The 14,815-nt window shown below is 45.0% G+C and overlaps 1 protein-coding gene across 3 annotated transcripts in view; it reads right to left on the bottom strand.

The window, feature by feature from the left end:
• Positions 1–2,969, bottom strand: part of KIAA0930 (KIAA0930 ortholog) — a 54,231-nt gene extending 51,262 nt beyond the window's left edge. For all 3 annotated transcript variants that reach the window (XM_088478373.1, XM_088478374.1, XM_088478375.1), the window contains exon 1: positions 2,698–2,969. In XM_088478373.1, coding sequence (XP_088334499.1) covers positions 2,698–2,842 — 145 coding nt within the window. In that variant the 5' untranslated portion in view covers positions 2,843–2,969. The remainder of the gene's footprint in view (positions 1–2,697) is intronic.
• Between the last annotated feature and the right edge of the window lie 11,846 nt (positions 2,970–14,815).

The following is a 14,815-nucleotide window of genomic DNA, read 5'->3' as shown; positions in this document are numbered from 1 at the left end:
CACAATCATTTCACTATTGCTGAGGAAGAAACAATCCCAAAATCAATAGGCGTCACATGGAAACAAGGCTTCCGTTACAGCCTGTGCAGCGGGACAATGAAATCATTTGAATTTATCTCTATAGCGCAAATACTGATATACATTTAGTCTAAAGGGCTGGAAGACGGTGAAGTGGGACTAATGCTGGCAATTAAAAGTGGATACAAAATGAAAAAAAATAAAATAAAGAGTATCAATGACAGTAACCGCAGTATTTCAAGCAGAAGTCTTGCTACGCTGGCTTATCGTTGACTGTTTATATTTTTGGTTATTTTAATAGACATATACAGAACCCGGTACAAAATAAAATGAAAAATCTGGGACTGATTTCCATCATTTAGAAGACGCAATGCACTCTAGAAGCTTATGACTCCTAAAATAGATCAGTTTTATTGTAAATAATCCGCAGACTTCTTGCGCTTGTCAGATAGATTAATCGGGAACTTCCATTACTTGGTGATAAACTAATCGGCCTGTCCAAAGCGCTGGTAATGTAGGACGGAGCGCAGGATGGATAAAGAAGTCATTGCCCGGTGACCATATACCTGACCTGTGCATTAAATGAGGACAGATGAATATACCCTCTGTCTACAGACAAAGACCGTCCTGCATGTCTGATCTGAGATCAGCTCGAGCTGCAGCCCCCTTCTGTCACTGCGTAATAATATATGCGGGTCACCGCCGTTAGGAGATGGCTGTAGACAGGCACCTTAGTGCTGTGGCGACCACTACGTGACATATGGAAAATCATGATTATTGCAACTCTCCTGGACACAGCTGGACTCCAGGTTGTAATTGGATATAAATGTGCAGTTTCCAGACACTCACCAAAATAACAAGACTGGGGGAGGGAGCAGACTATTGATCACAATAATCAGGAATGTAAAAACATTAAATAATAATAATACTAAAATATATATATTACAGATGAACGGAAACAAAGATCTGATCCCAATAGTAATCAGGAGAAACAGGGTGGGTCCCTGCTGGCAATCCATATAAGGATGGACAAATAGAGAGTGCAGAGGGCTCAGTGATTATCGTTCCTTTGTGCAAAAAAAAAAAAAAAATGTAATGTCTCTGTTTAATTTAAAATAATTATGGGAAATAGGTCGCAGAACGTGACTCTCCTCCTTTAACTTCATCTTCTATTTTCTCTAATATTACAGTCAGTCCCCCCAAAACTACTATACAGATATGTCCACATACATCTATCCTCCGTACGCTACACATAACGCGGGAGCTCCGTGTGTCTTGATAGCGCCGAGCATCTTTTCGTGGATTTTTTTTTACTTCAAATGTGTTTTATTCGCAAAGCGATGGGAATCTAACGCACAAGCAACTTCTGCTGATTAAAATGATATGTGGCATGCCTATGTTCTGTGTGCGACTGCGGAATGCTACGTTATAGTATTACAGCCGCTGACACTGTAACGTAGCATTACGCATGCGGATACACCCGCAGTCACTCACAGAATACAGGCATGCCGCATATTTTAATCAGCATCGCTGTGCTAATAAGACGCATTTGAAGGTAAAAAGTCGCACGAAGAGACGCTCGGTGCTACAGAGTCACGCCACGGAGTGACTTGAACACGCAAGGAGGCTAAATGTATGAGGACACATCTTCTCTCACCACAAAGTCTCTCATACATACATAAAAATAATTAAAAATAAAATCATGTTCTCACTACAGGACTCCTTTCGGAGACCCACCTATAGAATTCACCCCATAATACAGCCCTAGCATATGTTTATTATGAGAGAAATATCGTTCCTAATACCCTAGAGGTATCATGCTGCCAGAGACCCCTACCATGATGATAAGACACAGAAGACAGACAGATGCCCCAATTACATCATCCCAACTAGATACCCACCCCCAAATTCAGTCAGCATCCTGCCTTAGCCCCTTATTAAAGAGATCAGTACACTGCCAGAAAACAGAGCACCCATGCCCATCAAAAAAAATAAAATAAAACTAATTAAAACAATATAAAAATAAAATACAAACAAAGCTAAAAAAAATAAATAAAAAAGAACACAAAAAAAGGAAATAAAAACACGAGGATGTGAACGCCCCCTCACTGTAGAATCGGTCTATAGTGAGAGTCCTCCCTGCTATATATGGTGCCGCCAGAGACCCCAGACAGCCCATTACAAGGCAGAGAACCCCACTCACACTAGGATCTGTATTCCATTACATCCTCCCTATCCCTGTAAGACCATACCCAGGATTCTCCCACGGTGCCAGACACCCCCCCCCCCCCAACAGGTCCCCCTGATGCCAAACACTCAACCATTCAGAGCTCCCACCGATGCCAGGCACTCAATCAGAGCGCACCCAGTGACAGGCACTCACACAGTGCCCCACCTGTAACAGATACTCACCCAACCAGAGCCCCCACCTATGCCAGGCACTCAACCAGCCAGTGACATGCTCTCACCCAGCCAGAGTCCACCAGTTAGTACCAGGGTAACCAGGCACTTACCCAACTAGAGTCCCCCCCAATGCAATACACTCACCCAGCCAGAGCCCCACCTGTGACAGGCACTCACCCAGCCAGAGCCCCACCTATACAAGGCACTCACCCAGACAAAGCCCCACCTGTGCCAAGCACTCACCCAGCCAGTACCCTCCCGGTGCCAAGCACTCACCCAGGCCGCTGATCTCCTGGCGAATATTGAGGCGGTTCCTTTCGTCCACTATGGCTGAGATCATTTGCTGGAGGGAGCGGTCCAAACCCCCGTTCTCCTCCTCTCTCTTCCCAGCCCGGCTGTGACTCGTCTTCACCGCGGCCATCCCTCCGGGGCTGCTCTCATCGCACTGATTCCTCCTCCTCCCCGGAGAGGTCCGGTCCTGTCTGTAACACCCCACCACAGAGCCCCAGTCAGGCGACACTTCCGCCTCCCATAGCGGATAGACAGGGCGCTTCCTGCAACACGCCGCCGCCCAGCCAATCAGCGGGCAGCTCGGTTCAGTCGAAGGCGGGGCGAAACTGTAGCGTGCCAATCAGCACCACGAGAATTGTTAACGGGGCGTGAATAGCCAGGCACAGCAACCAATGAGGCGGTGCTTGTGGTTTAAAGGGCTACTGAGGGGGAGGAGCTGCTGGCGGTCAGGTGCCTGTACTGAGTGAGTGGAGGGTGAGCCATGTGTGTGCTGCAGATGCAGACAAGTCTGCCTCAAGGTGGCCTGGGCAGTGTGTGTGATCTGAATGTATCATCAGTGTGTCTGGGTGTGGTCCCCTGGTCTGTATCATATCTTCTATTACATCTCCCAGTCCCGGACCCACCACCAGCTCTTGGTTGGGACCAGCAGCAAGTCACTCCTAGCTCACTGCTCAGTATAAATCATCTCTCTCGCCACAAACAGGCACTTTACAAAGTGCTAAAATGTAAAGTAAAAGTATATTGAAATATTCTCTGTAAAGTGGTGCATAATGTGTGTGCTATATAAATAGCAATAAATAAAGTATGGAAACCACATTTACACATAATGATATGGATATAATCCGAACAGAAGTGTATACTGACAGTGCCTTGTGCTCATGAGCTTCACTAGTAATAATATAGGATAAATAGAACACAGGAGGGCAAGGATAAAAAATACCACTTAGCACACTACAGGGAAGTACGGTTTGCAGTAGTTTATCTCATTACACTGATACTGCTTTTATACCGAAAAGCCGGGTCTGACCCGGAGGTTGGAACAGGGTTCCAATCCGGATCACACCCGGAATTTCCCTGGCGGCGACCCAGGATGTTCCCAAGTTGCCACCGTTCACACCGTGCAAAACACCTTGGACCCCCCAATGACTAATTAGACAATTGGAAGTTTCCACTTAGCTTAATTAGTCCAATAATTACATGACATTTTGGGGGTTTAAAAAAAGGCCTCAAATCACCCCAAAATCAACTTTCGCTGCTTTATGCACTCCAAATTTGGAGTATTTTTTTTTCCCGCAAATTAATTTTTATTAAAGAATTTCACAGTACAAGTACATAGACACAATAACCTGTGAAAGTATTCAATAAACATATCACTATACAAAACAAAATAGCCCAATTAATGCAGTATAAACACTATACGGACTCAAAACATCCACAATCAATTAAAATGGCCATTTATAAACCATCACATAAAATTATAAAATTAAACTAATTATCTAATATAACATAACAAATACAAAATAATAAAAGGAGAAGAAAAGAAGAAAGAAAATAAAAAAGTGACAAGATGGGAGTGGGAGGGGGGGGAATTTTCCACTGGGAACCTAAGGACCAAGACAAAAAGAAAACTAAAAACAAAAATCAAGTTCAAGTTATCGAGGCGAATGGGAAATAGAATTATAATAGCCCCATTAGGGATTTATAGCGGACCGACTCGCAAAAATGTAACGAATAAAACCAAATCTTTAGGTAGTTTTTGGATTGGGCAGCGGAAAACAATATAATATCTTCCATTGAGCAATATAGTTCAATTCTTTTGAACCAATCTACTAGAGTCGGGGGGGAGGTAGATCTCCATTGCACAGGAATAACCGCCTTGGCAGCACTATTAAGGTACTTAAGATGGGATTTTTTGTAAACAGATAAAGGCATAGAGATTAAATTCAGGAGCCAAACTTCAGGCCCATCCGGAACTTCCATGCCCAGAATCTCCCGTGCAACCGAGACCACCCCATCCCAACAAGGCTTAAGAACCGAGCATGACCACCAAATGTGAAGAGAATTACTGAAATCCTCACCAAATCTCCAACAACAAGCTGACACCCCAGGATACATTTTAGATAAAACTGATGGACAACGATACCAACGAGAGATTACCTTAAAATGAGTCTCAATAGTTAATATGTTGGTAGAGCTACTCCAGGATTTCTCAAAAATAGAAGCCCATTGAATATCGCTAATGTCTGTACCAAGATCTGTCTCCCACTTTTTAGTAAAGTCTGGCAAAGAGGAAAAGCGATATTCTATCAGTAGTGTGTATATGGTGGATACAACGTGGGATGGGAAAGTTGAGGATAGGACCAGTTGCTCAAATGGTAGAGATTTACGAGTTCCTGAAGAAAGGAGACTCTTTGATTGGAGAAAATGTTTAATCTCTAGGTATCTCCAAATCTCATTACTGGGTAAATGCCATTGATTTTGAATATCCTGAAAAGACAAAACTCCTGAGGTACCCAACAATTGACCTACCCTGGATATCCTGTATTATTATTTTTTTTAATAATTGCCTTTTATATATATATATTTTTTTTTAAAATTTTTTTAGTCACCTAAAAGTACCCCAAAAGCATCTTTTTTTACTTCTTTTTTTTTTCATATGAAAGTAAACAAACAAAATTAGCTTTTTTTATATTATTTTTACTTTTTAAAAAAAAAAAATGCACAAATCAGCCATTTAACACAGTTTAAATACTTCAAGTACTTTCTTTATGCCCACTAACAGCCTTCTGTATGATTCTACAAACAAAATTGTCAGTTTTTTGGGGTCCAAGAATGTCACCCCACTTTTTCATGCACTTCTCTCACATCGCATTTGGCTGACAATTTGAAAACCCTTGCTGTCTGTACCACGAATAGACATTTTTATTTGAACTGGAAAATTCTCTGATGCTCGAATTCATGCGAAGCCTGCGAGTTTCATAAAACAAACTCGCAACTCACACCTAATTGGATTGACCCCTTTCTGTACTCTTAGGGGTTAACAGTGCAGCGTTTAGCATTTTAGGACAGTAATACCCCTTTTCCACTAGCTCCAATAACCTGGGTTTTTGCACATGAGCACGCAGCAACCCGTGTTATTGTGCTATGTGAAAGGGACAGGTTGAAATAAGGCGGGTCGAGTCACCAGGCATTTCAACCCTGGTCACGAGAAGGGTTGAACGCGTGTTCAACCCTTATCATGTTGCAGTGTGAACGGGTAACCCGGATCGATGCGACCCAGGTCCCATTCTCTGCATAGGAGATGAGATCATCTCCAAGGGCCAGCTCATCACTTGTTGACAATGGCATCATGGACCCGGCATTAGTGCAGGGTTGAGCCGCCTGTCTGATAAGGTATCAGCCGGGTCGGACCCGGGATGGGTGCGTGAACATAAACCCGGTTGCAAACCGGCAATCTAGTGGAAAAGGGGTATGAGTGAGACAGTTATTATGTACAGTCAACCACTAAGTTTTACCTCTTTTATATCTGTATGCTGGGTCGCTCCCGGGTTTATGTTCATGAGCTCATCCCAGGTGTGACCCGGTTAAGACCCCTTTCAGACTGGCGACCCGACTCGGCACTAATGCCGGGTCGATTACGTCACCGCTATCAGGTGCTGAGCCAGGGCTTGGAGATTATCTCATCTCCAAGCGCCGGCTCTTCCTATGCAGTGAATGGGACCCGCGTTACCCATTCACACTGCATCACATGCTGGGTTGAACATGCGTTCAACCCTTCTCGTTACCAGGTGTCACGACCAGAGTTGTTGTACCTGGTGAGTCACGGTCTCTGCCTGTGCGGGTGCTTTGGCGCGGTCCTGCCGGTGGGGGTGCTGGTGCCTGGAGGTTGGCGCAAGGTGCGCGTGGACGTCTGAGGGGTACAAACCATGTGGTGACAGGTAAGACTGGCAGCGTTGCCAAGCTGGAGATTGCTGGGCGCCGCCATCTTGGTTTTGGGCATGTGACCTGAATGGGCCAATCAAGTTGGAGCATCTTGTGTTTACTCTCAGCAGCCTATCAAGCACTTTCCCATGGTACTTAAGGGTGTTCAGCACGCCCTCTAGTTACCAGTGCAACGTATACACAGCGCAATCTGTGTGAAAGTTCTCTGTGCTTCTTAGCTCGGTGTGATTATTGCAGTCCCAGCAGTGCTCCGTTTCCTGCTCTGTCTCCATCACAGGCTGGTCCTTGATACCCGCATCTACTCTGCTATACCCCATTACTCACCCCACGGTTTGTGTATCCTCCAACACTTCAGACTCAAAACCCACTCCAGTACTTCAGACCTCTGTTCCTCAGTCACACCTCCATTGGACTTTTGTTTTTTTCTTTCTGACAACTGCTCCCAGCCTCACTAATACCCCTTTTACACCGGAGCTAAAACCCGGGTTATTGCAGGGTTAACCCGGGCAGCTCCTTGGTGTAAAAGGGGAGAGGGTTGGATCGCCGGGTCGGGTGATCCGGCAATCCAACCCAGGTAACTAGCAGGGTTTAACACTGGCGTAGCCCGTGAAACCCTGCTGTGAGAACAGCGCAACTCCGTGTCACGATGACCTGGAGTGCGCTGCAAGCCGGCCGATTGGTCCTGCTTCAGTGGCGCCTGGAGATGACGTCATCTCCAAGCGTCCACATTCACGCCAGGAAAGCCGAGTCTATGCAGACCCGACTCCGGTGTGAGCGGCGCTAAATTCTGGGTCTGATCCGGATAGGAACCCTGTTCCAACTCCGGGTCACACCCGGAATTTTGGTGGAAAAGGGGTATAATTGTGCTTAGTTTTTTCTGCCTGACACCTGTTTCCAGCCTCATTAATTGAACGTTGTTTCCCTGCCAGACATTTGTTTTCAGCCTCACTTCACTTGGACTTGTTTATTTTCTGCCAGTTTATATATTCATTACCACTTCATGAATAATAATACTCCTATTAAACCTGCTGCATTCCAATACTACAAACCCATTCCTGCTTCTTCTCCTGCATCCATCCCGGGTTCAAAAAATAATCCAGACCTGACACCAGGTTTGAAATGCGGGGTCGCTCCACACGGTTTATTTCAACCCTGCCCTTTCACAAAGCACAATAACCCGGGTTATTACTGCAAGTGTAAAAGGGGTATTATCTAGTGATCTCTTAGGCCAGCGCTGTTTCTGAATTTATGGCAGTTTTTACAAATAGTGGGTCGATCATGGACTTTGTTTGGGGGGGGATGAATCAAAGACAAATGGGGCAGCACTGCTTCATCCAGGATAGTGTGTTAAACATCCTAAATCATTTAATTATATTATTGGGATACCCCATTAGTATTTTCTAGGTGGTATGTTTTAAAGCATGTGCATGTACAGTATTATGCTGCTTGTCAGTTCATCAGCTTTTGATATTCAATCTACAGTATTACATAAATTAAGATCTCTGGCTTTTGTTTGCTATCCATTATCCCTTCCCCAATAGTATTCTTCAATTAAGAGATAATTAGACAACCTGACCTATTTACAGATTAATTAGGCCATGTAACAGGAACACGTAATATCTGCTGTCAGAGTAACATACATCCCATCCACACGTGAAGCTTAGATCACACACATTCAGTGTTTACCATAAATACAGCTAACATCCTAATGCTGTATAACCCAGTGTGCTTTATACTGCCGCCGTAATACAAATCAGATGTAAAGTCCCAAGATTCAGACTTGTTTCCCTATTACCCAGGAGACCCTAACTTTTGCAGTATCTTGTTGCCATCTATTCTCTTATAAATGCTTAAGGTCAGGTGCTCACAGTCAGGGCCGTAGCTAGGGTAGTGCGGCCGGTGCCATGGCACAGGGCACCACAGGTCAGGGGGCGCTGATTGGGCCTGTCAGATTTCTGTTTATTATCATTCTAGCTTGTAGCTTCCTCTTATTTCATCCCCAGCAGCTCCTGGCCTCTCCTATCTCTTCCCTGGCCCTTCCCCATGAGGCCATGGCCCTTTTTTGGGTGCATTATGTCCCTTTGAAAAATGAGGGGGACGCCAATGCTCTTTCTGGCACAGGGCACCAAAAAGTCTATTTACGGCTCTGCCCACAGTCACTGACACTTGAACAGTGCAAGCTCAAACTGCAATTAAACCATTTGTTAAATGCAATGTGTCAACTTGCAGTTGTTAGCTTGTAGCTTTATTCCCATTTAGGATAACAGAACAGGCAAGTTTGTAAAACTAAATATCTAGATCAGGCACAAAAATGTATATATATTAATAATATTAAGTGGTTTTATTACACGTAAGGTGTAAAATATATTTTAACAACTATGTTATATTAAATTCATTTGTAACTTTTTATTATAGCGCTCCCTTGTGTGTGTATTTTTTCTAGTTTGTAAAACTGCAACTCTCCATTCATTCAAGTGACACGGCCAGTGGGTAAGTTACAATTGGAAACGATGGGTACCGTTTTCACACCCGTTCTCCTGCTCTCTATTTGAGTTAAAAACGTTATAACAGTGTACTGTGGGCCTCATTAAGAGATGGACACGGTGCCCATATTTGCGCAGTTGAGTGATTATCGGTAATCTGCACATGCACTGAACATTCATCAAGGTGCATTACCGCCTTTTCGGTCGCGACTTTTTACTTGGAGTGTGTTTGACAGTCAGGGACCGTTTGGCGGAATTAACGAGGAGTGGCAGCCAAGAACGCAGACGTGCCGCAACCGTTGATGGGGTGTGTCACCGCCTGTGTCTTTGATCCCGTCTTGGTACAAGCAGCCATTCTGTGTGACCTAACAAAACTGGATCAGAACCTCTATATACCCCTGCCTATACCTTCTAAAATCCTTCCTATAAACCTCTTAGAATAACGCTAATTTGCATACGCAGTATGACCGCAAATAAAGACAGGAGTGGAATCTGTGGTTCCAAAGCACAAGTATTATTCAGGTAAAAGTACAGTCAGTTACACGCAATTGATACATACACAATTTAGGCGTAAAAGGAAATAATACAGACCCAAGTACAGTATACATACGCTGCGCCTCCGGACCCAGAGATAGGCCTCAGAATAGAGACCCTCAGTTCATACAGCATGGACTAAAAAACCAGTATTCGGGCACATGTATTTATCCCCCTCAGACTAAAACAGGACAATGGGGAAGTTTCTTGCTGATGTCATTGGTTCCCAGAGGAGAAGCATATGTTACAGCACATTTAACAGGCTGGTTCAAATAGACTCTCCCTGCCTCTAACAGCAGGGGAATCTTTCTAGTAACGCCTTCTGTACATTCCAACAGTTAAACATTTTGGTGCTTGTAAGTTCTGCGATCCATAACTTGAGTTTGCATGATGCGATCTCTCCACCGATAACACCGGAATGCTGTAAAAAGCGTACGCATCAGAACAAGACCAAACACAACTTGCTTATCATGTATAATACCTTAGTTATCAAAAACCTTTATTTCTCAGCATTTAAACTAACTTAACCAACTTAAATCATACATTTTGATGCTTATTGAATCTTATGTGTGAATATAAAATGTGTGGGTATTCAGGGTTTGATATAAGGATGCTAGTTAACTTGGGGCAGATGCGTGCGCATAAAGCTAATAAAACAGCGGTTTCATTACAAAGTCTTATGCATTCGCTAATATGCGACTAGTTAATAGCGCTCTTGTGAGTATTATTGTGTGTATGAAAAATGATGAAAGAAGCGATCGCATAGTGCTAATATAAATATCGCCACATGTACTAAAATGTGAGTTTACCTAAAATGGCGCTTAGGCGGCCATTCGCAAAATGGCGTCTTGCGATCTTATTTCTAAAATGGAGTCTTGCGGCCATTCACAAGATGGCGTCGCTGCGATTAAATTTTAAACTGAACTTGTCTCAGCCAATTATTCAGCTTCGACAGACCTTAGGGTTACTCAGAAGGTCGATGATCAAAAGATCTGCAACTGACTCAGCTGTTTGGATTTGCGACGCTGCCTGTGGGCGTCTCAGTACAAACCCCGACATTTGTATATTTTCATGCAGCAGCTGTACACAAATTTACAGCTGCAGAGTGTTCCAAGGGTCACATGAGAGAATAGCAAATGAGCCGTGAAGCCCTGAACAGATTCTCTACAGCGCATGCGTCAAGGCTGGTGGAGGTCTTGGAAGGTGGAACGGGGCTCTGCGCCCCTGCCCGCAGCAGAAATAAAGCCCGCCTCCCGTCATTCTAACCAAGCTCCCTGTGCTTCCGCCAGCCCTGAGAATGAGGCCTAAAGGACAAGTAGCTTCAATATAAAAAAGAAGACCCAAATGAAATGCTTTGTTTAATCTCACAGTGACTTTCCACAACAGCTTAACAATGAAGGTGGGAGGGAGAGCAGATACATTGTCATGTATTAATGTGGGCACAAAGACGATGCTGGATGCTGAAGACAATTCCTAAAATGCAGCTTAGGTGGGATTGTCATGATACCGGGGCACCCACCAGCTCTTGGACAGAGCCAGCTGGCATAGAATGAACCCCGTGATAAAGCTTCCTGCTGGCTTTGGATATAAGGAACACGAGCTGTTGTCTCCAGAGACAAGTGGAGCATTTTCCTGGCAATCTGCTCCGTGGCCACTTGCCACATTCCGGTCCATGGCATCACCTATGACCAGGGGAAATACATAGAGAAGGCTGCTCATCTACCTCTGGTCTGCCCCACTTCATACACTGATTTCCTCCAAGGTAAATGGGATAGACTCCCATAGTTATGCTAGCCTAAGGAGGCAAGGTTGCTTCGGAGACATTGGGGTTCTTTCACCCAGCATCTGGCTTCATTCCTCTTAGTCATACACTATGGGGAGATTGCTATCCGTTACACGCAGTGGGAGACCCACCTCTACTTCTCAATGAGGCTGGGATCTACTAATCTCTCTGCTATTGTGGCAGAGCTCAGACCCATACCAACTACTGGGGCCACCTCACTATGGTTCTCCTTTCTTTGGACACTTCCCAATTTTCTGTACCCTTCGAAATATGAATGCTTCCTCACCAATATAGTGCTTAGGGGGATCCCACTTCAAGTCTACTGTTGGAGTCACTTGCCCGAAATCACAACCCAATACATAACTTGTGCTATTTATGTACGCTAACCAATCCGGCACCAAGACAGACCTTAGCTCTAACCTATTGCTGGTGTCACTTATCCTGGATCCCATTTATGGGACATGAACCACTTCTTTCACCCTAGCCCAATGCCGGGTTCAACTCTCTAGAAGCTCCCTTGTGGGTCATAACCCAATAATCCACACTGCTCATAGAGTGAGTACTCCCTCACTGAGTCAGTACCTACTTTGGATCCATACACGGGACCTGCAGGGAGTGAAGAAGAGCTTCAGTCTCCGCAGGAAAGCTTCAGAGTCACCCCACTCTCCGCAGGCACACACATCCACAAGACCTGCAGGGAACAAAGATGAAGGAAGTAGAGCTAATGTCTTTTTGCTGTCCTGCTCTGTGACTTCCAATCATTGCAATGTGTCGTAAAACCAAAAAACAACCTAGAAAGATACTGTAAACTGCACAACATTCGGATTGGCACAATGTAAAGCAACAATCAGCCAATGGTGTAGCCGGATCATTGCACCATGTTACAGAACACGATTTGTCAGTAACAATTTGTTCTTACCGACAAATGTAGATATCGGACCAGTCATGTATTCAACAGATTAAATGACGTTATCACTTCAGCTATCTCAGATATATTATTAATCCCAATAGTGGGTTTAGTGGCACTGTAATATGTTCCCTGCCCATATACTTGAAGCCTCTGTATTCTGCTGTCATATTATAGGAACAATGATCTTATTTTCCCTTTGTATTTGTAGGCTATACATTCTAAAAAATAAATGTAATACACAAGTGTGGTTTAATAAGTAAAGTAACAAGACCTCTCACATGTGTAATGTTCTCTATTTCAGTCTAATTTCCCACCAGGCCAGAGCAGGTAGACCACGGCTTCCCCTCACGGCCATTAGACTGAGCCTCATATCAGTCATACTGTCCCCACATTAGCTGTAAGATGGCGGGGCTGGCGGAGACATGGTCACTCACAGGTGCATAGTGCGATCAGATTTCTGTGTCTAAAGGGCTCATCAGCAACTGAAATTCATCGCCAACTTGTGGAGGTGATAGCGTCATGTCACGGAAACAGGTTTGGATTTGGGGCACTGCCTTTGATAACGGCAGGACAGAATATCAAGATCAGCAGCGATCCGGCCGGAAAAGCACGTCCACTACAGATGGCAATTTGTGGAACATTGAAGTTCTGATTCGGGAGGAAAGACACATTAGAGTTAGTGATATTGTTGATGAACTGAACATCTCAGTGGGTACTGAGAATGCCATCATTCATGAGCAACCGGGGTCCAGGAAAATGTGTTCACACTGGCTAGAAGTTCACAAAACCAATAGGAGGTGATGGTCTCTCATGCAATTGATGCGGTTCCATGAGGGAGTACAGTTACTGTAGCGTATCGTTACAGGTAATGTAACATGGGTGCATCATGTGACACTGGAGACGAAGCAAGCATCCATGACATGGAAACACGCATCGTCCCCACCTTCAAAGAAATTCAAAACCACAAGGGCGTGCTTCTTGTTGATTTCCTCACCAAGGGAGATGCTGTGAATGCTGTCCGCTATGGTGAGACATTGAGCTGGTTTCGTTGCTGCGAACAGGTGCCGTGTTGCTGCACGATAAGACCAGGCCACACTCAGTCACCCGCACGCGTGAGTTGTTATGGCGCTACCATTGGTAGGTACTGGACCATCCTCCCTACAGCCCTGACCTGACACCGAGTAATTTCCATCACTTTGGTCCACTGAAGAAGCACCTGGGTGGAAGGCGATTCGCAACCGACGGTGAAGTTCAGCAAGCCATCATGTCCTGGGTTCAGGCGCTTGATACTGATTTCTTCTATGCCGGGATAGATGCCTTGGTGTCCCGCTGGAACAAATGCTTAGATAAGTATGTGGAAAAATAATCTGTACCGAGGCCATACTACATATATGTACGAGTTGAATAAATTTACGCAATGTGAGGTCTCGTTAGCTTATTTATAGAACCACCCTTGTAATAATCATGTTGCAAGAATTTCACAAGCTTCTAAAAAGCCGTAACTAGACTTTTTGGTGCCCTGTGCCAGAGAGAGCATGGCGCCCCCTCCCCCCCATTTTTTAAATCGGAACATAAGATAGTGCACCTGAAAAAGGGCCATGGCCTCATGGGGAAGGGCCAGGGAAGAGATAGGAGAGGCCAGGAGATGCTGGGGGGTAAAAGAAGAGGATGCTACAAGTGAGAACGATAATAAACAGGAAAAGTGACAGGCCCAAATGGTGCCCCCTGCCCTGGCACTGGTCGCACTACCCTAGTTACGGCCCTGGTGGATTCTGTCCACCTACAACATTTTCTAGTTTGGTACTATGAGTTTTTAGTCCTATCTTTATACCTTCAGTCCAGGATTTTGATTTTCACTATGTTATGATAGAGACACAAAGCTTCTTGGTATACAATTGTATCTAATGCAGACGGTGGACCTGTTTCAGATACGAATGTAAGGTTTACATACATATCCGATGTTTGAGAGTCTGCGTATGCGCAAGACCCATTCTGCGTGATCGCCCGCAGTTCCCCCTTAGCTGTAGCAGGATTGACATGCTGCAGCCTTTAGGGGGCGGCGACCAGGACCGTTCTACAAAACGGGGACATGTCTCCTTTTTTGTAGGTGTTCCAAGCCCAGGATCTGTGTCATTGGACGCAGACTTCCTGGACCTGGCAGAGGGGTTCTGACGGCCAGGCTGAGTAAACTGACACGGTGCCTGATTCAGTAAGGGTTACGCACGCAGTCTCACTATGAAGATATGCTAATGTCTGCGATCGCAATGCCATACGCAGCCTAACATAAGGACACCCACTTTACCTTACACACATCCGTAACACTTTGCAAGACTGCAAAACCATTGGTAACATAGAGTACCATCCAGTGGCGTAACTAGGGCAGGGCGAGCAGGGTGCGTGCCATGGGCGCGGGGGGGCGCCACCGGCCACGGTACCGGCCCGCCCTAGTTA

This window comes from Taudactylus pleione, unplaced genomic scaffold (genome assembly GCF_031769625.1).
Source record: "Taudactylus pleione unplaced genomic scaffold, aTauple2 ptg000212l, whole genome shotgun sequence".
Taxonomy (NCBI): Eukaryota; Metazoa; Chordata; class Amphibia; order Anura; family Myobatrachidae; genus Taudactylus; species Taudactylus pleione.
This window is presented reverse-complemented; position numbering and strand designations above follow the sequence as displayed.